A 23,715-nucleotide genomic window follows, 5' to 3' on the forward strand; every position below is an offset into this window, starting at 1 on the left:
TCTCCCCGTTATTGTTCTTCTCTTCCCCCACTTAGCTTAAGATCACCTGGTTCTGCTGTGTTGTTGGTTTTTTTTAATGTCACCTTACTTCTAATAATGAAGAATAGAAGAGTGTCAGCCCCAGAAAGCATAAATTCCCCTCCAGCACAATAACAAGTTTTAAATGGTAAGGCAGGTGCCTCAGCTGCAGCAGAGGGTGGTTTACAGAGAGAAAATGAACTGTAGTTGGAAGTAAAAGCTTACTGCAAAAACGAAGTTTAGTCCAAGCTTAAATGATGTTACAGGATTCCAGAGCCAGGCTCAGAGTTAAAGCTTTATGCAGCAAAGAGAAAGCAGGGGCACCACCATAAACAGATGCTTACACAATTCAGTTTCTTGCATGGGAAGACTTAGTTTGAGAGACTGCAAAGCTTCTTTTCTAAGAACTATGCCCTCAGCACTAGTTCCCTGAGACTTCCTTAGGCTGTCATGGAAACCAGTCACACCTGCAGACAACTCTTGACCCTGTGCACTGCTGGTGGGGTCAAACGACACAGGAGAGTTGGGGTAGTGTGATTCTGGCCCATTCTGGCAGGCGTCCGCTTTGCTGGTCCTCTCCAGACTTCCCTCGTCATTTGGCACTTCTGTGATGTTAATACTGGTAGCTGGAAAACAAAGTTTCACTGAGCTACACTTTAAGCCACCCCATTTCTCTTCACACCTCCCCACCCAAACAAAAGGCTCTGACAATTGCCTTTAAACTGCAGGAACACGGAAGATGCCAGGGGCAGCAATTGGCAAGAGGAACTTCATAATATAAAGGACTTTTGATTCCTCATTTATAAAGACCAGAACAAGCACCTTTCATTTGCTGCATTCAAGCAGGACCTCAAAAGTGATCACAAAGTATCTTCAAAACCTCACCTGAGATTTTAGATCTTCAAACCTAAAAAATGCATCTTCAAAACCACTTCAGCACTTCAGAGAATTTCTTATACTTTTCTACTTCACTTGGTTGGGGTCCTGTAACTGCTTACATTTACGAATCTGTTGCAACAAACTGTGTGTGTGCATTATTATAGACCTCAAATGAGCAGAGTAAGGAAGCAGACATTTTCTGTTCACTCCCATACCATAGATCACTGCAGTAGCTGGAGCTCATTGGAATAACTTTTGATTCCTCATTTATAAAGACCAGAACAAGCACCTTTCACTTGCTGCATTCAAGCAGGACCTCAAAAGTGATCACAAAGTATCTTCAAAACCTCACCTGAGATTTTAGACCTTGTGAGGTTTAGAAGCACTGAACACTCACACTGAGTGGTAACCTACTACAAGTAAGACTCAGCAACTGCAGGCCTGTGCTGAATGATTCAGCTATTTGGTATGCTGCTGGGCATCCACTTCCAGCCTGGGCCAAGCAGAGCTTCCTGACTTAGAAACTGAGTTTAATTTCTTTTCAAATAGAACATCTTCAGAAGTACATGAGCAAAACTCACATCTATCAAAATCATAGCTGCACCAATCGAAAGGCAATCTAAGAAACACTTTAATAGGAATTTCATCCCTACTTACTAAGATTGGATTTTTCTTCTCCAACAGGAAAAATGCATCTTCAAAACCACTTCAGAGAATTTCTTATACATTTCTACTTCACTTGGTTGGGGCCCTGTGACTGCTTACATTTATGAATCAGCTGTTGCAACAAACTGTGTATGTGCATTATTACAGAGTAGGGAAGGAGATACTTTCTGTTTACTCCCATACCATAGACCGCTGCAGTGCTCACTGGAATAACACAGAAGATGTGCTAGTTTGAAGCTAACTAAAATGTTTTGGTGAGAAGGATTAGATCACAGGCTGTGAAAGAGAAACAGTGCTGATGTCTACTTCACTCATAGGCTTGCTGGGAGGTATAAGAACAAGAATCCAAACATAGATAAGGCACTTCTTCTGCTTGGGAGCTCTAAGCTGCATTTCTCTCTTTAGCCTCCCTGCCATCTCTCTGATTAATTCACTTTGCTTCCTAACCCTTGGCCAAACCTCCCTTCTTTCTTGGGGTAAGGTTGAGAGGGGTGGGAGAAGGTGGAAGCAGTTGGCAGCCCCTCCTGGGGACTCAGGTTTCTGGGAGGGCTGTTGTGTTTCTCTATTACCTTTTACCTTGTCTATTTCTGCCTATAACTGTATATACTGTAAATATCTGCTTGTATATTGTGCTAGCTGTAAATATAAGCTTCATTCCAATTTCCAGAGGCAGGTGAGTCTAGTCTGGGTGATTTCCAAAGTGGGAGGGGGTGGGGAACACACAAACCACCACAGAAGTGTTTAAGTGTTTGGAAATATTTAACATTTATGATCACAAAGAATTTGCAGATTTTTTTTCTCCTCTCAGAGCTACCAACTTGAATAAGCAGTCTCTTTAAGATTGCTCAAAGACTTGGAGGGACAGGAAAAAACCAGAACCAAACAGATCAAAACTGAGGATCAGATCCTCCCCAAACCATGCATCTCTCAGATTCATATACAGAAATATTCTGTAGCCAGGGAGCTGCCTGCAATTTCATGAAGACTTTTTAAATTGTTTTCTTTTTTGTTACTGAAGAAGGCAAATGAGGGACCTTGCCAGGCTGGATGGGTGGGCATAGACCAATGGGATCAGATTTAACAGGGCCAAGTGCAGGGTTCTGCACTTTGGCCAAAACAACCCCAAGCAGCACTACAGGCTGGGGACAGAGTGGCTGAGAGCAGCCAGGCAGAGAGAGACCTGGGGGTACTGGTAGCTGAACATGAGCCAGCAGCATGCTCGGGTGGCCAGAAGAGCCAATGGCATCATGGCCTGGATCAGGAACAGTGTGGCCAGCAGGACAAGGGAGGTTCTTCTTCCCCTGTACTCAACACTGCTGAGGCCACACCTTGAGTACTGTGTCCAGTTCTGGGCTCCTCAATTCTAGAGAGATGTTGAGGTGCTGGAAGGTGTCCAGAGAAGGGTGACAAAGCTGGGGAGAGGCCTGGAGCACAGCCCTGTGAGGAGAGGCTGAGGGAGCTGGGGGTGTGCAGCCTGCAGAAGAGGAGACTCAGGGCAGACCTCATTGCTCTCTACAGCTACCTGAAGGGAGGCTGTAGCCAGGTGGGGTTGGTCTCTTCTGTCAGGCAAGCAGCAACAGAACAAGGGGACAGCGTCTTAAGCTGTGCCAGGGGAGTTCTAGGCTGGATGTTAGGAGGAAGTTGTTGCCAGAGAGCGATTGGTATTGGAATGGGCTGCCCAGGGAGGGGGTGGAGTCGCCATCCCTGGAGGTGTTGAAGAAAAGCCTGGATGAGGGATTTAGTGCCATGATCTGGTTGATTGGCTAGGGCTGGGTGCTAGGTTGGACTGGGTGATCTTGGGGGTCTCCTCCAACCTGCTTGATTCTGTGATTCTATGATTTCCTCATAAGTGCCATCAAACTTCATTCCAGGGTAAGTTAAAAGGGTAAAAGATTAATTTTCACCTCTAACCATTTGTTCCCACCTCTGCAGGGCATCCTGCCCTAAGCCAGTTCAGATATTTATACAGTGAACCAGCTCAGAGGCAACTGAATGTAAAAAACAATTATTTTCAGCTTTAGGTAGCCAAAACAAACTGATTCACTAAGATCTGAATTAAAACTCTTGAGTATCTTATTTGTCACACAGGAGAACATTTTCAGGCCATTTTAGCCTGAATCAGTTTTCTAGTCTAGCTCATCAGGTGGGTATGAAAACACTCACAGGAATCACAGCAAGGGTGGGAGCAACAAGGATGCAGTGGACAGAACACAGGACTGCTTCATTTTTAAGACTAACCAACCCAAGTCAGAGTTTAGAGCATTTTGAAACTAGAAAGACTGTCAAAACTGAATCTAAAAGACAACTCGGTGCTAAGAACAGCTGCAAGAAGGCAAAAATAAGAAGATACCTTGCACATTCAGAAATACCATTCCTGCCCCTTTCAGAAACAGCAGCAGGTTTATACTTTCTTTACATTTTTTGTCTTCACAGTCGTGGGTTGTTGCAGAATGGCTAAAGGAAAATGGACATGACTTAGAGGTGGGCAAGCAGGATGAGTATATAGAACTAAATTAAGGCTGTGCTAGGCCACAATGAAACAAAGGCCACATTGAAGAAACAAAGGCAGCATTTAATATAACTAGCTAGGGAGGCAGTGTCCTTGACGAGTCAGCAGACAACTCAAGCAGAGCAGGATCCAGCTAACTCTGAATAAGATAAGAAGTAGGTTTGCTGCTTGCAGCTGCACGTAGCAAGTAGGTGCACCATGCAAATGGGGTATTTAGAGATTTAGCTTCTTACATGTATGCATATGTTATCTGTAACACATATAAGTGCATGTCTACCTAATAAAGTTGTCACTCGCTTTTGATCCACATTGGATTGTGCGGTGTCCTTGTGTATTGAGGTTAGCCCTTCTCCACGAGATCTGCCTCACTGCAGTGGGTGGTACACATATACAAGAGATGCTGGAGCAGAGTTCTAGAGGAATGGTTTCCTGGCAACTCCGTGAGGCCATGAGATACTCAGCATCTAAATGCTGCCTTGAACTGAAGTAATTTATTGCAGTAGTGTCAACACAATTGGAAGAGTGCAGAGGAGATGCCATTAGATTAAAAACAGCAGAAAGACAGAGCACCTATCTGTAAGCCACAAGTCAGCTGTCTGGACAACAGCCAACACAAGGGAAGACAGCAAAGTGTGATCTCCAACTCCATAAAAGATGAATGAATCACCACATAGCCACACTCTGCCAGCCTGATAACAGGCAGTGTAAGAAATGCAAATAAAGTCTCAGGTCTCCACTTCCTTGCCAGTGACAAGATGACAAACCTGTGGCATGAGGAGGGTGGAAAGCTAACAACTTCAATACATGATCTCCTCCTTTTACGCAAGCAGCCTGCACACCTCTGTGTATCTACGCAACTGCAACATCCCCTCCACCCATCTACTACCATATCCTCAGGTAACTGCACAGCAACAGGGAGATTGCAATTCACTAAGAGGAAAAGACTTTCACAATGAAAGCAGTTAAATACTGGAATAGGTATAGGGGTTGCTGAACCTCCCTCTCTGGAGATTTTCAGAATCCTACAGGACAAGGGCCTAAGCAACCTGTTCTGTTGCTGGTTGCCTGGGAGAAGAGGCCAACCCCACCTGGCTACAACCTCCCTTCAGGTAGCTGTAGACAGCAATGAGGTCACCCCTGAGCCTCCTCCAGGCTAAACACCCACAGCTCCCTCAGCCTCACCTCACAGGATTTGTGTTCCAGGCTCCTCACCAGTTCATCACCCTTCTCTGGACACATTCCAGTACCTCAACAACTCTCTAGAATTGAGGAGCCCAGAACTGGACACAGCACTCAAGGTGTGGCCTGACCAGTGCTGAGTACAGGGGAAGAATAACCTCCCTTGTCCTACTGGCCACACAGTTCCTGATCCAGGCTCTTAACATTCTTGTAAACAGCTGCACAATTATTTTATCTTCTGCTAGACTGAAATACTCCAGTTATGACCTTACTCCTTAACAACCATCTCAGAACTGTTAGCTCTAGAAAATTTCAGGTAAAGACTCTTGGAAACACTATCAGAACACAGAGCAACGCCCTAAGCACCACATACTCCACTGCTGGTTTTGTTTTGAAAGAAGTTTGTTTAAATCAAAATACTTTTCTCATAGGCCCTCACCAAATTTGTTTAAAGCAAGTACATGAAACTCCTGACATCAAAGAAGAAAGTCCTTCAGCATCACATGAACAATAAAACAGTTGCAGAGAAGCCTGGGTAAGGCTAGGAAAGGATCTAGTGCACATAACGTAACTTACTGTTAATTTCATCTGTTGCAACAGGCAAATCTGAGAACTCTTCAGAGCTGCTAGGAGCCCCATTACTGCTTCTGTTCTCCAAGTGAACATCCTGCTGGACAGACAAGGAGTCCATGGTAAAAATTATCCTGACCCTTTGAAAGTTTTTCTTCTGAACAATTTGCTGCCAGGTGAACTACCAAGTCCTGTTTCTCTCCATCAGCAACAACAGCATCAAGATGTTGAACAGCGGTGCAGTTCTGAGCCTTACAGCTGCTGGTGTGTAGCAAGCAGCCAGTATTTCCAGAAGATCATGAAAACAGCTTGCAGCCAAACTTGCAGTCATCAAGAAGCTGCATCTTCTAGAAACAAAACATAGTAAATTTACAAACACTTCATAAAGAGATTTGAAAATACAAGTTTAAAAGCAAGTAGTGCTCACAGCTTACCCACCAGCCCAACTTCAACACACAGAGCCAGGACATGGGAGTAATAACAAACTGACATACAACCCAGCATCCAGCTTTTGTAAGTGATCTGTTTAACAGCTTTTCTTATCATCACTTCTTTTTAAAGTAGCATTCACACACTAGCATAATGACACAAAAAGAAATAGGAACAATCATTTAAAAAGCAATATTCAGCATGCCAAAATTAGTCTCCTTTTTTAAAGATCAATATCCCTTTTAATGGAAATGCCTCCTTAGCATGTGCTTTGATAAGCAAGCTAGTACTCAGGGTAGCATTTTGCTCTGTAAATTACAGTCTGGATTTTCATACCTTGTATTTCATGCCAAGGCCCTGCTGCTAAAGTTTCAGTAACTTCAGCTAGAATTCAGTATGGAATTCAGATCTGCATTTGAATGACATCATTACTATTTGTCTGCACAGCAACCAGCATGTACCACTATGCAGAGCCTGACCTACTAATTACAGCGCACACTGGCAGCCAGAATGTGGCCCGGGCTCCAGTTCAGTACTGCCTTCTCCTATGGCAAGTCAAGAGGATCACTTCAAAGCACAGTTTATAGAACCTGCAAATGATACCCCAGGCATTCAGATCCTACCTCTGGGTACAGACCCAGAAAAGCTATTGTACATAATCACTTCAAGCATTTCAATTCTGTTCATATAGCTCCTGACAGCTGAAATCACATTACAAAATGCTACGATTCCTGTTCATAGACTCAACCAGGTTGGAAGAGACCTCCAAGATCATCCAGTCCAACCTAGCACCCAAGATTTCTTATTAAAGAAACACAAGAAGTCCCCCAGCAAAAAAAGCAAAGGAGTTGTGGGGAGAATGTCAAGTCAGGCCTATTTTAGTTGCACTTTTACGTGAACACAAACATTCCTATGAACACTTCTTCCACATCTCCAGAGAGTACTTGTGTAACTGCTGCTGTATCAAACTGCCCGGGGGCACCAGCAACACTACCAGGCTGTCAGAGAAGCTGCTGGGAGCTCAGGATACTCAGGACTAGAGGACTATGTAGGTGACCCTTATGCAGGCGAGCTGTGATGGAGCCAGAAAGCTGAAGCACATTTCTAAAGGGAGAAAGCTCCACCAAACCGAAAGATTGGTACCTCTGCTGTGATGTGATTCATAAAGTTTTCTGTAGAAGCAAGCTAAAACTTCTGGAAGCACAGCCACTGTCCAGCAGATAGGTAGTATATGACAAGTCACAAAGGGATTCCAAACAAAAGGCCAGCACAATTCAGACGGCTTCGCACCTTGGCAAACCCCTGCCAACGTTCGACAGTTTGTTATCCCTGTCATAAAACACCTTTTAATAGGCAGCCATAAAGAACGGCTCTCTCCTGTACAAGCCATTCCCAAACATCAAAGGTTATTTCGTCTTCGCAGCCCTTCTGCATCTGTGTTGAGCAGAGGCAGACACACACTCCGGCACAGACGCACGCACGCCACAGGAACCTAACCAACATCACAGGGAGAAGGGCTGTACGAAAAGAAAGCCATTCTGTTTGCAACACCCAGAACCAGGAAGACAAGGGAGCGCCGGGCTCTGCCCGACGAGACACGGACGACGGCTCTCTGGGCAGGGGCTGGGGCACCTCTCCGGGGGCCCGGCAAAGGCACTGAGAGGTCTGGGACCAAAGCCCGCCGGGCCGGGCCGGGCCGGGCCGGGCGGCTCCCCGCACCCCGGCGGGCCACGGGAAGAGCAGGCGGGCAGCCCCGAGCGCGCTCCCCCCCCGCCCCGAAGCAGCGCCCGGCCGCCCCTCGGAGACAGCAGCACCCCGGCCGCCCCTCGGAGACAGCAGCACCTCGGCCGCCCTCTCACCCCACCGCCGCCCTTCCCGGTGAGATCCCCGCAGACCTAGAGCCGCCCGCCTGGCGCCCAGCTCCTGCCCGAGACGTGGCGCTCTCTCCGCCGGGAAGGGGCGCGGCGGTGCAACGCGGTTCTGCCTCCCCCGGCAGCCGGGCGCCGCCGCCGCTCGGGGCCGGGCCGGGCGGTGGCTGACCCGCGGCCCCCTCAGCTCCGCGGCCGCACCGGCTCCGCACAGCCGGGGCCCGGGCACCCCCGCGGGGAGCCGCGGCAGCCTGGCACGGCGATGAGGCGGTCGATGGCGGCAGGCCCGCTGGGCAGGCGGCGGCTTTTGCAGACGGACTCTTCCGGCAGCGGCGGGAGTAGGAGAGGCTTCCTGCGCCGGGGCTGGGCTCCTCTCGGCGCCGCTCCGCGCTGCTGCGCGGCGAGGTTTTGTCTGCCCTGAAGGGAGCCCGCGGTGGGGCCAGGGCCAGACAGGCTTAGGAGGATTTACTAGCTCACTCCGGACAGGACTCCAAGGCTGGCAGCCGACCTGCTAAAATTAAAATTAAATATGTGCCTAAAAGAAAACTTCAATCCGCGTGGAAAAGCGGCGCCTCGTCCTGTCGCTGTCATGTTTCCAGCATCCCCTGTTGGCCCTTTCCCGGTGAATCAGGCCCCGGCAATTGGGCATCGCCGTAGGTCCTCCAGGGTATTGGGAGCTGGTGCATCGGGATGGTGTCTCCCACGACTGGTTCGTCCTGCCCTGCACTGGTGGGGTTTGCTTTTCCAGGTTTTTTTCCATTGGTATGGTGGCTTATCTCGGTACCCCGGGGTTATTTGGGGGTTGCTGGAGAGTTTATTGGTTAGGCAGATGCGCTAGAGACTTGGCATAGACGGGGACATTGTTCAGTAAAATGGGTGTGGAAAACTGGAGGGTCACATCTTTGCCTTCCCGCACAGGTCAGAAAGCTCCAAACACTTTCATTTTCATAATGAAAATGCCTTCTAACAGCATATTGTCACCTTCGGTATCATTGCCAGATAAACATACATGGTCCAGTTTTCCAGGTATTCATCTGTTATCAACCTGTCCAAACCATCTTTAATAAAGACGTGAACCCACTGGGCTGTTTCTCTAGGAAGATAGGAGGCTGTTGGACGAGTCAGGAAGATAAACCATTAGCAAGTCTGACTGTTTAAATTGCAGAGCTGTTAACCGAGCTCCTGGCACATTGCTAATGACAGTAACCAGGTCTTATCCTGCGCATATGGAGCCCTCAAGTCATGATTTGGGAAAGAGTATTACTCTGCAAACTAATTTGGGAGGAGGACTATTTTCAAGTGCAAATGCCTGGATCTGAGAGAAGCTCAGGCGTGGACTAAACGAGCCTGAACAAGGACTGCATAGTGTGTGCCTCAGCACAATCTTCTTAGGGACTCTACTGTTGGAACAGCTTTCACTGTTCATGAATCCACAAACAGTAAGAGAGGTGCACAAGTATCCCACAAGGTCTGCACCAGCCTCCTAGGGCTCTGCTGCTGGACCCAGATGCCTGTACAAGTGGGCACTCCGAGGCTGTGGCTCAGTACCAGTGTGAACTGAAGTTGGACTTTCTTGGCTGGATGCACATGTTCAGCATTGATCTTCTGAACCCTGCGTGGGGTTTGTATGGGTGAGGGAGAGCTGAGTGCAAAGGACGTTCATAGAATGAGCCTCTGTGGAGACTGGGGAGGAAGTCCCAGGAGCTCACATGTCTGAATGTGTGTTTCAAACCCCTTAGTAGTGACCTTTGCTGGACACTCTTCCACAGAAGATGTCAAGGGCAATATGGTGTGCCAGGCTTAAATGCCTGATCTTCATTCAGTGCTGCTTTGGAACCTTAGAAACTGTTGAGTCACTAAAGTAGCTGTTCAGTTGGAGTGTTTGTGCTTGACTTTGATCCCATCTCTCTAGGAGAGTTTATTGCTTGGGTAAAGCTCCAAAGTGCCTCTTTTTTCAGTCGTTAGCCTGCCACATGGCACCAAGCCCTCCAACTACAGGAATAACCACTCGTTTAGAGACTGCCGCCCAAGCATGGCACAAAGCTGCAGCAGGCTTAAACAGGCTTCTGGAATGAGAAAGAGGATCCTTCATACTGAGAGATATCTATCGTTGGTAACAACAGGAGAATGGTGTGGCAGTTGTGTAAAAAGGCAGAAGAGCTGTTGAATACTAACACAGATGAGGCCTTGAACTGCAAGGATTCCTGTGAACTTGCAGGAGACTTGTTTGTGTAAACTGCAGTCTCTGCCTCCAGCAGGAAAAGAGCCCTTGGCATATCCCAAAGACTACCCAAGTTCCTCTTGCAGAGCATTCTTTTATTCTTCAAATGCTAAAATCAGAAGGTACCACAAAAAGCCCTTTAACAACAGCCAAGCATAGCATTCTTTTACTCTGCAACTAGGCTGCATGCTGGAGCTGTTGTGCTGCCTTCTCTCCAGGTGAGCTGTCTGAGACCTTAACAGGAGTTATCTTGTTCAGGATCCCACATGGCCTTGGCTTTCAGGAAGGAAGGCAAATTAATTCATCTTTGCTCTCACCAAAATACAAATTAATATAACGCCAGATTGAAGAGCTGAGCTAATGGTTGAAATTAACAGGGAGTGATAGACCATTTTCAGAGTTACCTGTCCAGCAGGGTATTGTAACTCCCTCTGTGTGTGTCAGAGCCGCACTAGCTAAAGAGGAAGAGTCAGGTAGAAGAGCAAGGCTCCATACTCTGCGGAAACAGAGGGTGGCACTCTCTGCACAACACAGAGCCTGTGCCTGGTGCTTTCCAGTTACAGCTATGACAGCTACAAACATGTTTTTCTAAGTATCTCCTTAGCAAAGCTCTTGTTCTCTAACCACTGGCAACACCGTGTTCCAACTCCCTCCGCTTACTGCATGCTTTTCTGCTTACACGTTTCTATTATTTGGTGTCACTCAGTCTGCAAAACTTCATTAAAAAAGAAACCTCTGCTAACCACATATAAATAGCTCTTATTACTGGCAGACTGCAATCAGGCTGAGGCATCCAGCTCTTCTCTCACAGCCACTAAGGGGAAAAAAACCCCTCTCTGTATTAAAGTACAGGCTATGGAAGTAGAATTCATGTCCTCAGAAATGTGGTTTAGTAAAGACTGCCTTAATATTTTATTTCTAAATGATATTTACTTACAGATTTTATGTATATATGTGAAACACTCATCCAGCATTCTACCTAAGCATTTGCTAGCATGTCTGTTTTAGCATAGATAAGTAAAGTGTTACTTTCCCCACTCGTTTCTATAAACAGAGGAGACAGTGAGGTGTAACTGTGGCACGTCTGCTCTAGCAGTGTAGCTCAGAATGGATTTAATCAAACCCTACGTAAGAGAAGGCTGGGAGGGCATCAAGAGCTGGGTTGTGCAACCCAAAGGGTTTGCAGATGAGAAGTCATGCATGCAGAGAATAAACTAAGATTTAAGGCCTTGTTACTGAAAAGTATCTTGCAAATGCCCTTCTCCTGTTTGAAGCTGGGTCTGGTTTGGTCTCAACAGCTGTTTTGGAAAACAGAAACTGCTAAGAGCTGCATTCATTTCTGTGGGACATTCCACTACAGTCTCCCTAGGCAAGGAGGGTTAGGTTTGGTAACAAGATGCCTTACATATTTAAGGAAACAAATTCAGAAAGTTCTCTTCCCATGTGTCAGTGTGTGTGTGTGACTGAATGGAAATTACTGGGTTTTAGTGGGCTTAAGCTCAGCTTTCCCACAATAAATGATTTTTGCTGCCAGCCTGGACCCAGTACATTTCTACATTTATTTTTTTTCCTGGAAAGGACTTTCCCAGCCTGTGGCTACTGGTTAAGAAAGTGCTGCCATTACGCACACAACTCCTATCCACTAGCTTCATAAATGTCACTGTTCCACTGAAGTGTAGTGCTTGCTTCAGCATTTTAGCAGCCCTCCAAAAGGCACAGTACAGTAGGTAGGGTGGGCCAGTCCTCAGAAGGACCTGCTAAAAGGGCATGGAAACCTGGAATTTTTCATCAGGGAGCCCAATGCAGGAAACAGGGTGTTTACTTTCTTAAAGATGTCTCAACAGCCGTGGAAGAAGTTTGTCTTGCCTGGTCAGGGATGTACACAGTTGCGCTTGCATCTTCCCTTCCCCATGCACATGTGTGGGGTAGAACTCTGATCTGGGCTGCATGGTAACTATGTGAGAGGAGGAGCTGTAGAGAGTGAGAGATAGGGAATAAAGAGGAGGCAGAAGGTAAAGTCCCTTTTCATAGAATCATAGAATCAACCAGGTTGGAAGAGACCTCCAAGATCATTCAGGCCAACCTAGCACCCAGCCCTGTCCAATCAACTAGACCATGGCACTAAGTGCATCAGCCAGTCTTTTTTTAACACCTCCAGGGACAGTGACTCTACCACCTCCCTGGGCAGCCCACTTTACTGATCTGTGCTTTCTTGATCCTCCCAGTAGACCTATAGCTGGTCTACCTCCATCTGCCTTGTACGACAGTCTAAAAAGCAGTCAAAAGCCACCTCCCCAGCCACATGTTCCCTGGAAGGGGCATTGAAAGCCCTGCTTGCAGAATCAGTGTACCACTTGCAAGTCTATCTTCATGGTTGTTACCTTCAACAAGCAGTTAGACACCTTTTGGACCTACTTTTCCATGCTGTTTCCACGCCAAGGTGTCCACGCCTGCGCCAAGTCCCACTGTTTGCTCACAGGGGGAGCTCATAAATATAAAACATAATCTTCATAAAAACTATGGTTTGAAAGGATCATCTGAGCTGAAAATACTTGTGAGCAGACTTCTGTAAGTTCACTCCTTAATCCTGGATGCTAAGTCATTGCTAAGCCATAGTGATGAAATGTCTTGTGGACAGGTCCTGCCAGCAGAGCGGTGTTGAGATAAGGGAACAAAGACATACTGACTGGATTGGCTGGGCCAGGAGCCTTGTAAACACAAACATGAGGAACCAGCATACGTTTATTTCCATGCCACACGCTCAAGGTCTACAGCTTGCAACAACAGTGTAGCCCACACAGCAGCCTCTTTGCCTGGGAAGGATTACTGGTGCCTGTACTCAGATGACCCCTGGAAAGGAATCCAAATAACAAGGATGTAAGATCCTTAAAAAGAGAGCTGTATTGCCAGGCTTGAGTATGTTCTCTCTCTTTCATTTAGATAGTTTTATGTTATTATTCTAGCCCTGTCAAAGCGAAGAAAAAAATAATCACTTTTTGAATACCCTTTCCTGCCAGCTAGTCCTTGACTTATGTCCTCAACAACTGTGCATTCACATAAGGAAACAGCAGATGGAATCTCTGTATTTACTTCTGTCACACTCAGCCTCAATGTGGAAAAAAAAAGAAGTGGATTTCTTGTTGTGGGGATTTTTCAAAGCTTAACATACATTTATGGTGACATCGCCTTGAGATTTAGCTGTGACTGTTAAGAAAGGCAATGCACCACAGCTCTATGCTACAGAGACCAGACTGCCCTTCAGGCAGAAGTGTTCTGCTTGGAAATATCTCTTCTCTCTCAAAAAAAACCCTCTTGCTGGAGAAGCCAAGTGTCCTGGGTCATGTGCATTCAGAACAGATATAATGTAGTTATAAATGCTTTTTCAGTTGACAGGTAACTCAAAGAAATATTACCCAGGAGGAGCAAAATGTAAATCTGAACATGAGCATTGGCAGTAAATAACTGACAAGGTCATAGCCTCGGAACACTATTTACACAGAATTTGCCCTGAAAAGAAAAGAGTGAAGTAAGAGTTGGTTACACAAAGAATGATTTGCATCCTCTGACTTCAGCACAAGAAGTAAAAACAACCCAACCAAGCTATCAAGGTACTCCTTGTGTGCACTTTATCGAAGCATTAGCAAATGCAAATTTCCCAGGGAGGTGGTGTGGTCCAAGAGTGCAGCCAGCAGTGCAAGTCCTGTCCTGATTTCCTCTCAGCCTTGGGCTAATCATGTTGTTACTTTTTTCTAGGCGTCCCAGGTTTGTACAGTAAAGAATAGGAGGCAGCTTCATGTCACAAGCACGGCAAGGATTACATGGGTATCTGTTTCACTTCTTTGGGAGTCAGGGGTTATTTTCTACAGATAGGACATCAAACTCACAGGGTGGGTGAGTAGCCCTGGATTCCACATGAGCTCAGAGGCAACATGCCTTCAATGCGAGACTGCTGCCTCGGTGCCTGTGCCCACCCTCTCCTGCTTTCATTACAGACATTAGTTCTGATTTACACAATGGGATGACAATATAGGAAATCAAATATTAACTACATTCAGGCATTTATGAAAAATAAAACAACAACCAACACAACCCAGACGGTTTTCTTTGACACCAGTCCTCCGATTTCATGCTCACTATATTCACCCACCTGGGCACCAACTGAATGTATCATCCTGCCTTTCCCCCCCCCCTCTTCTATTGATTACATCTGCCTTGGAAAAGCAGGTTAATCTCTGCTCTTTGGGAAGGTGGAATTCAGAAACTGGTATGCCAGCACAGTCCAACAGCATGGCTCATGTGTGTTGTATCTTTTCCAGTAGTGGCTGGCACAAGAGTGTTTTGGAAAAGGTGTAAGAAACCCCACAACAGCCTGCTGCGTGGCAGGTTCCTCTCCCATGCCTGACAGTTAGAGCTGGATCTGTGTGGGCTCCTCGGTGCTGCTTGCTGTGAGCGCATAACTACGAGTGTAAAACCACAGTATTTTGTCAAATACTTTCACTTTTAAAATAGATCCTTGCAACTCTTCCTACAGAATAGAGGAACTGACTGCAGCAATCTATGTTCACTGCCAGCTGCAAGGAAAGAACAATTTTTGGTTGTCAGGGACTGTGGGGCTGCCTAACGCTCACTGCAGTATGTGGGGTAGAGGAGAGGGTCTCATTTGGAAAACCAGAAAACTGCCTCAGAAACGAGGAGTGTCCTCTTGTCCTCCTACGATCTCCAGAAAGGTGAAGTAGCTGCAGTATCCTGGCCACCAATTTTTGTGCAGGTCGGGCTCCCCAGGATGCCCAGGAATATGCCTTCCCTGTCCTTTACTCAATGTTCAGATGAAGCTGGGGGTTACTTCTACTTCCTGGAAAGACCTGAGTCCTTCTCTTTCCCGTTCCTCTGATCATTCACTACCGTGACTGAGCTCCACGGTCTGAGTGGAGATCGGAAAATCGGCCAAGTAGGCTGCCTAGGGCAGCCGCCTTCGCTATCGTGCCAGGACAGCAGCCCCTCCATCTCCCCACCTCGCAGCACTCCCCGCAGCAGCCTGCTCACGGGGCTAAGGCTTCCTCCATCCCCTGCGGTTCTCAAGCCCGCAGAGAGCACAGCCCTGGGCGCCCCGCTCTGACTCTGCCCGCATCGGGGGGCGCTTGGTCCGGGCACCTTCGCTGCCCTCCAGCCCTACTTAGCCCCGTGGCCACCACACCCACTCCACTGAGCTCTGTGCCGCAGGTGACCCCCCGGGGGAGGGCAGGGGCCGGGAGGGGCTGGGGGAGGGGGCGAGGGGCGGGGAGGCCGGGCTCGGGGGGTCGCTGTGAGCGGCGCCCGCTCGGGGCACGGCTCGGCACGGCACCACTCAGCAGAGCCAATCTCTGCTTCTCTCGGCGCAGCACGGCTCGGTTCGGCTCGGCACGGCTCAGCGCCCCGCGCCATGGTCCGGAGCTTTCCCGGCGCGGGGCTCGTCCTGGCGGCGGCCGCGGCGCTCTGCCTCGGCGAGGCGGGAGGCAAGGTAACCCCCTCGGCACCGGGCGGCCCTGCCCGCCCCCGCCGGCACCGGCGGGCCCCGAGCCTGGCGCGGAGAGTGGCGGGCACGACGGGGATGGGGGTGTCCCGGGGCTCGGCGTGCGTCGGGAAGGGAGAGGTACCAGAGTCCCGGGACGAGGGGTGCGGTGGTGCTCCCTGGAGAAAGGAGGGATGCGGCGGGGCTGCAGGGGCCAGGGCGGGCTGCAGTGCCCCCTTGCCTGGGACAGGGGGTTCCTCCCGGCCCATGCCCACCCGGCGGCGGGGTTTTGGTGCGCCTCTTCAGTGCTGGTGGGTGACTCGCCTTATAGCCCAAAGGGCACCGGGACACACGGTGCTGCAGGAGCCTGTCTCGATCATCCTCTCCGCTTCGACCCAAAATCCGGTGCGAGCCCCGTGGAAACCGATAGAAGAGCGTTTTCAGCAGAAATCTGAGCATTTGCATCCCCAACAAGGTATCCCTAACGAAGGGTAGCCTGCCATGGGGAGTCCGAAACAATCACCTTTTGCTTTTTAACTCTCCTCACGCTCTTGTGCACCTCGTCTGGAGTACGGAGAGCAAGTAAACAGCGAAAATGACATCTGCAGCTCTCAAGGATCTCGGCACAGGCTGAGAGCCACTGAGTAGGCAACAGGGGAACCAGAACAGTGATGGAAAGACAACGAGGAAGCACAGAGTAGCCCACAACTAGGAGCAGTTAGAGAGCAAACAGTTGGGCTGTACTCCGGGCAGGGTAAGCAGTGCTGGTCCCTCTCAGGTGAGTGGGACTTTTCTTCCCGACCCTGGCAGGAGCAAAATCTGACGTTTCTGAAGTTCTCAGGTCTATAAACCACGAACCACTACAGTGCATAAAAATAATATTCCATTTGTATATCTTGTTGCATATATATTTAAAGATGGGGGGCTTTTTCCTGGTGACAAACAGCATTGTAGTTCTGCCTAATTCACCATCTCCCTGTCACAGCACACAGGAACACAGCAATGACTTTGTGGTTGAAATGAAGATGGTTTTACCTCTTTCTGGTATCTGATAGCTTCAGTGAGAACTTAAGCTACATTTCTGGCATTGAAGGACTAAGTATTAACTTCACAATTGAATTGTACAGTTGTGGAGCTTTTTCTTTTGTTTCTCTTTTAACTCAGAATCGCATTGCAGAACCTGCAAGCTTACCCTCATCTAGCTGTGTGCTTATTAAACTACATAACTTCCTTGCTGCCTTAAGTTATTTACCTCCTTCTTGTGCTAGTTTTGTTCTGACTTTGCCTGGATAGTCGTGAGATGGACCAAGGATTAGCTCTGTGTCGGGGTGGTCATGGTGGGACACTGAATGCATCAGCAAGCTGCATAGTTTTTCCTTGATTTTTCTTTTTTCCCTACATTTCTAACCAACTTATGTTGTTCTTCAACCCTGAAATCAGGACTGCTTGATTTCCCATCAGGCAGTATCTGAACTAAGCATTGACCAACAGCACTACAGAAAAGTAACTACCTCCTTAATGAAGAGGCAACAGCCTCCTGCATAGTTTCCCCAACGTGACTTCTTGTGTTAGTTATGCTTTAGCTCACATATTGTCTCTTAACATACTGGACAATTCATTTCACAGAATGAAATTTAGGATGATTTTTCTATTGCTTGTCATCCTAAATGTGACAGTGAAATTCTGTGTGTGCAAACATGCTGTTATTGTTTGGTTGGGGTTTTTTATGAGTAAGTTGCACTTGCTCTTTGCTCATCAAGGACTGCACTATGCTGCGTAGGCTTCTTTATTTTTATCTTCCTTTTTTTTTTTTCCCTTGGCTACATTCAGAGAGTGTTGCTATGCTAGTAAAAAAAAATACACATCCCACTCTAAGTTGATGGTTCAAATGTAGTTCAGTTTAGCAGCTGAAAAATGATAGCTAAAGATTTATGAGAAATTAATTGTCTCCTGGATTAGGGTTAAGGATGCAAAACCATAACAGAAACTCCCTTGGCAGTGGCAAAGCCTGCGTGAGGTATAGGAAACCAAATTGCTCTTTTTGTCCAGGAAGGTGGTCTCTGCCATTCAAAGTTGAGGACTTTGGGATGTTGTGAGGTAGTGTGGATGTTTGAAACATGTTTTGTGGCAAAGTAGAGCTGTCTCTGGAATTCTTCACTGAGTACTATAGCAATATTAAAATAGGAGTTAGATCAAATGAAAGAAAAAATGAAGATAAGGTGTATGATGTTTCCTCCTGCATGTCTGTATCAGATGAAACAAGATGTGCAGATAAATGGCTTGTTTATCCTGAAGGAAGAATGTAAGCCTTGATGAAAGACTAGCGTAGTCAAAATTATATGCCCATAAAATGTTATCTGTTTAACTAAATCCCCATGGAGGAGGTCTTTATGCCAATGCCATCCTTCATCTGCTATTCCCTCTGTTCACATGCTGCCTTAAAGAAAAAAATCAACTCTTTTGTGTTGCTGTTAAGAGAAGAAATCTTAGTCATCCTAGACCTGCTAGTGAAAAGTCTTCGTCCTGCTCCCAGTGAGGACTATGGCAAAATTCTTGCTGCTTTCAAAGGGAGCAGGATCCTTCCCAAGATCAGTGAAGGATTAGAAAAAAAACAACCCACCAAAAAAAAAAAAATCACTACTAAAATATGCACCTCAATTAGCAAAGAATGTGGCCTGATTAGTAAAGTGTATGAAATTTCAGCTATTAAATTCTACAGCCCTGATCAACAAAGCATGCTGCACAATTGGCAATGTATCCAGAGTCTCAGCTACTGTACTAGTCTCCTGCCAGATCAATCAAGCATGCAGCTGAATCAGTAAATTATGCAACTGGAGCAGCAAAATATGCACTTCTGATTGGGGAGGGGGGAGGATATGGAAATTCTCAAATGTTTTCAATTGACAGACAATAGGTCTGTTAGTGGTCAGCCTCTGGCTTGAGAAAAGGGGAGGCAAAATACCTACCTTCTGTCAAGTCTTTCCAGACAACTGCTGGACTGGAAAAGTATGTCCCTCGAAAGGCTCAACGTCTGCTTGCAGCAGCCCCTCTCTCACCAGATGTAATGCGTGCCTGGCTCCAGCCCCAGCTGCTCCCAGGTGTGGGGATTATTTTGCTAACACTTTAATGGGATTTGTAAGTCCAGGTAGCCTTTGCTTTATAGGTCACTGTATGTGCACACCAGGCAGCCTTTCTGCCTCAAGAAACAAAGCCAGTCAAGACAAATCAGGCACCTTCAAAGATGCTGAAAGTTTTGTTGGCACTGAGCTTAACGTTTATTAATCTCTTCACTGATTTTGAAGGTACTCTGCACCTCAGGAGTAGAGAAACAATAGGACTTGGTCATTTTCTTTATATCTTCCTTAACTGCCATGGTTAACAGATAGATAGATAGATAGATAGATAGATAGATAGATAGATAGATAGATAGATAGATAGATAGATAGATAGATAGATAGATAGATGACTGCTCTATCTTCATTAACTGCAGCAAAAGAGGTTCCTCCTCAACACAAGGGGGAACTTCTTTACTGTAAGGGTCACAGAGTACTGGAACAGGCTCCTCAGGCTCTCCTTCTATGGAGAAAACATTTAGGCTTGAGGTGAGGAGAAAGTTCTTCACTGAGAGAGAGTCATTGGACACTGGAATGGGCTGCCCGGGGAGGTGGTGGAGTCGCCGTCCCTGGGGCACTTCAAGGCAAGGTTGGACGTGGCACTTGGTGCCATGGTCTGGCCTTGAGCTCTGTGGTAAAGGGTTGGACTCGATGATCTGTGAGGTCTCTTCCAACCCTGATGATACTGTGATACTGTGAGACTTTCAAGGCCTGTCTGAATCTGTGTTTGAGTGTTGTCCTGCTCTGGCAGGTGGGTTGTACTTGATGATCCCCTTGGGTCCCCTCCAGCTCCTAGCATCCTGTGATTCTATGAACTTCATCCTATTGTGTTTACGAAGTACCTTGGCAGATATTTACTGTGCAGACAGTTTGGATGTTCAGCCAGTTCAGTTATTTTCATCTGTTCTGAAGCAGGAGAGCTGTTTCTCCCAAGCTTGTCCTTTAAAAATCCAGCCATGCTGCAGGAGTTGGTTCTGATTTGCAGAAGCTGGGTTTGCTTTATTTCTTTATTAATATAGAAGACCTGCAGGTTGCTCTATTTTAATAAATATGCACTTTCAGGATATCTATAAAATGGATTTTGTTTGGGTTTTTTTAGTGCCTGGAAGTTAACTATGTTACACTGCCTGTGCTCAAGGAAAGTGTGAGAAATGCTTTGTCCTACTCCACTGTTCACTTCAGTACCCAGAAATCTGAAATGTTGGGGGGGGCCCTAAGAAATACCACAGCTTGGTTGTTTTGCTGACTTTGCTTTTTGGTTTGTTTTGAGGGTGTTTTGTTGGTTTTGTCCTTTTGGTATTGTTTTATCTTTTCATCCCCTGCAACTGGTACACAAAACTGACTCGCACCGAACTTCTTATTTACCCAATTTCTCTCTCATTTCCAGGTCAGTTCAATGAATGATCCTATTTAGTTCTTTATCCCGTTTAAAATATTTCCTCCTGAGTCCAGAGTGATGCCCTTAAGACATAATTGATTTGGGTCATTGAACCTTTCTTTTTCATGCATGTTAGCTTGCATCCCACCGCTGCTCTGACTGGGTACTTCAATTAGAGAAACGCAGGCGGATTTCTTCTAGAGGCTGAAGTTCATGTGGAGTCTCTGGCTAAATAAGATCCTCGAGTACATATCCTTGGAACTGGGCAATCATTTGTCACTTTTTTTTTTTTTTTAAATTCTTTGTCTGGCCAGACTGTTGTAAATCTCCCTTGTTAGCTTCACACTAAGCAGCAATGATGTCCACAGTGTTTCAGTCCTGATAATTCTAATTATCAAGTCCTGCGCAGCACATGGGGCTCTCTCTTTGTACAGCTGAACCACAGTTCTCTCATTTGCCAAGGCCAGTGGTGGAATCATAGAATCAACCAGGTTGGAAGAGACCTCCGAGATCATCCAGTTCAACCTGTCCCCCAGCCCTATCTAATCAACCAGACCATGGCACTGAGTGCCTCAGCCAGTCTTTTCTTGAACACCTCCAGGGATGGTGACTCCATCACCTCCCTGGGCAGCCAGGGAAGCAGCAGCCAAAGTAAGAGGAGTTAAATGATTGATAAAAAATGTGCTAAGGTTATGGCCAGTCAGTTATTTGATTACAAAAAATACATCTGGGTTACTAACAATGAACAGGCAAGAGAATACTTTGCATAGGAGGATCTAGCAGAGCAGTTGGATGCAGTCAGAATGCATTCATAACAGTGTTTATGAATATGCACTAGTTTAAAATCACTAGTTGAGGTTGGACAAGATGACCTTTGAGGGTCCCTTCCAACCTAGTGGAATATGTGAATCTGTGAATTTTCAGAAGTAAGCCAGTGGCAGAAGATTTTGGGGATGATGTGAGTAAGCTTTGTGTGGAAGGAGCTGTAAGAGTGCAGTACTTCTGGAGATGCCAACCATTCTTGGGATGAAAATGCTGAAAAAAAATTGGTCTCTTTGCTAAGTAGGTTGAGGCAAACAATCCTGTTTCACTTGTTTAAAAAGACCCAGCAAAGAAACTTTCCTATGGTAACCACCAAATAATTACTGTTCTCCCCATCTGCTTCTTTGCATAACAGACCAGGAATGGTGGTAAAATGTTCAAGTCTTCCTCTCTCCCTTTCTTCTTCAAAAGAAGAACTTGTGGCATGTTTGATAACCAGAGTGGCTACCCAGCAGGAGCATAACTAGATCAGGTCTGGTAGAGCAGCTCTTCCCATTACACAATGTTCTTATTACAAGGTCACTCTAGGTGTTGATATCTCAGGTCTATGAATAATAAATATTAAACTCGGTGTTTAGACACTTGTTTGAGCATGGGAAGTACTCAAGGGAAAAAGAATCCTCTTCTGCTTGTGCAAATTCATGGCAAGAGGAGGGTGGAGTATGGACAGGAAACTACAGGGTCTTGCATGAGGACATGCAGCAGTAGGGAAAAACATTCCTGGCAGCCTTAGCTCTCTCAGTATTAGAACATCTTCATTCCTCTTACAAGCTCTCATCAGCAAATGGTCTTGTGGTTCAGTTTGAATATCCTTACTCATGTCACTGCCAATGAAAAGGAGGTTCTGATTTTGAGAGGCAAAAAGGCTAATTTGCCTATATTTCCTTTCTAGAACTATTGAGGCCCTGCTGGAGCCCATAGATGTCATCTGGGGCTTGAGGAAGATTTAAATCAGGCCATAAGTACTCCTGGCTTGGGTTAGTGATGATGTATGTTGAGGACAACATCTGTATTTGGGTTTGGGTGGAGTTCTTTCATGGTAGGAGAGTTGGTAATAGTTTTACAGCGCCTTTCATCAGAGGATTTCAGAGTTTCACAAATATCTAATTACAGAAACTATTAAATTATGTGAAATCCTTGGTCCTGGGGGAGTACAGGCAGCACCATTATGCTCCAACATAAAGCAGGGGTGGGCGGTGTTCAAAGTGGCAAAACAAAAGCAAATTTGCCACATGCAAGCCATAACCTGCTGCACTATCTCATTTTCATCCAGTATTTTATTATTCTCATTTCTTTATGGTAGCAGCCAGGTTGCAACATCAAACCAGCTGAACAAAATAGGCTGGTGCAAGCCTCTATTCAGAGCTACTGTCAGCTGTGAAGAAGGCACTTTAGGAACTTCACTGCTCTGTTTCTGTAGTGTTTGTGTTTTGTTATTCTGTTAAGGGGGTAGCAGGACTGCATCAAGGGTCAGATGTCAAGGATGCCAACAAGGGCAGCTTCCTGAATGCAGGAGATCTGGGATGAAATGATCTCTCAAAGTTCAGCCTGATTTCAATCTCACTATGTTGGTTGCTCAGCCCTTCCATAGAGGGTGTGCCTGCTCTGTACCATACTTAATTTGGGATTAGCAATGGAAGACCTAATCCACTTGTTTGACCTAATCCACTTGTTCTACCTAAATCCATCCCTCTTCCCGTCTTGGTTAGTAAATATTCCACTGTTCTGAATGTTTCAGGTTTTATTGGGGGGATTTTTTTTTCCCCTGGCCTTTCTGTATTTTCTGTCTTTGCTATTAGAACTGAGGCTTGAAGTCCAGGCTGCAGATCTCACAGAACTACACAATGAATCAGGTTGGAAAAGACCTTTGAGATCATCGAGTCTAATCTATCTAACACCTTCTCATTAACTACACCATGGCACTAAGTGCCTCATCCAGTCTTTTCTTGAACACCTCCAGGGATGGGGACTCCACCACCTCCCTGGTCAGCCCATTCCAATGCCAATCACTCTTACTGTGAAGAACTTCTTAACATCCAGCCTGAACCTGCCGTAGCACAGCTTAAGACTGTGTCCTCTTGTTCTGTTGCTGGGTGCCTGGGAGAGGAGACCAACCCCACCTGGCTACAGCCTCCCTTCAGGTAGTTGTAGGCAGCAGTGAGGACTGCCCTGAGCCTCCTCTTCCACAGGCTGCACACCCCCAGCTCCCTCAGCCTCTCCTTACAGAGCTATGCTCCAGACCCCTCCCCAGCCTTGCTGCCCTTCTCTGGACACCTTCCAGCACCTCAACATCTTTCTTAATCTGCCTCTATTCTAGACCTGCTTGGCTGAGCAGTTCAGGTGAATCCAAGACATCACCATTTGAATACCAGGGCCAAGGACTTGCTCCTCAAGACTAACTTTAAATGCAAGCTTAGCAGGCTGAACACTTTGATTTGCCTCTACAATCAGCAGTAACGTATTCCAGGTTTCCTGGTTGAAACTTGACTGGAGAAGAAGAAAGGATGTCTGCAAAGCAGATTTACTTGGAAAAACAAACTGCTCTCTGGTTGGGACTCTGTAACAACAAACCCAG

The 23,715-nt window shown here is 46.6% G+C and overlaps 2 protein-coding genes across 5 annotated transcripts in view; one reads left to right on the top strand and one right to left on the bottom strand.

The window, feature by feature from the left end:
- The window catches only part of GOLGA3 (golgin A3), a 31,566-nt gene extending 23,276 nt beyond the window's left edge, over positions 1-8,290 (bottom strand). Inside the window, exons 1-3 of one of the 3 annotated variants that reach the window (XM_064168140.1) lie at positions 8,146-8,290; positions 5,828-6,168; positions 486-644 (exon numbers count right to left, since the gene is read on the bottom strand). In XM_064168140.1, the coding sequence (XP_064024210.1) occupies positions 486-644; positions 5,828-5,942 (274 nt within the window). In that variant the 5' untranslated portion in view covers positions 5,943-6,168; positions 8,146-8,290. Of the gene's footprint in view, positions 1-362; positions 645-5,827; positions 6,169-8,109 lie in introns of all 3 variants that reach the window. The other 2 variants (XM_064168138.1, XM_064168139.1) reach the window with 2 other exon arrangements.
- Positions 8,291-15,716: 7,426 nt separating this feature from the next.
- The window catches only part of LOC135188809 (uncharacterized), a 44,072-nt gene continuing 36,073 nt past the window's right edge, over positions 15,717-23,715 (top strand). For both annotated transcript variants that reach the window (XM_064168487.1, XM_064168488.1), the window contains exon 1: positions 15,717-15,836. In XM_064168487.1, coding sequence (XP_064024557.1) covers positions 15,759-15,836 — 78 coding nt within the window. In that variant the 5' untranslated portion in view covers positions 15,717-15,758. The remainder of the gene's footprint in view (positions 15,837-23,715) is intronic.

Source organism: Pogoniulus pusillus, chromosome 30, assembly GCF_015220805.1.
Source record: "Pogoniulus pusillus isolate bPogPus1 chromosome 30, bPogPus1.pri, whole genome shotgun sequence".
Lineage (NCBI taxonomy): Eukaryota > Metazoa > Chordata > Aves > Piciformes > Lybiidae > Pogoniulus > Pogoniulus pusillus.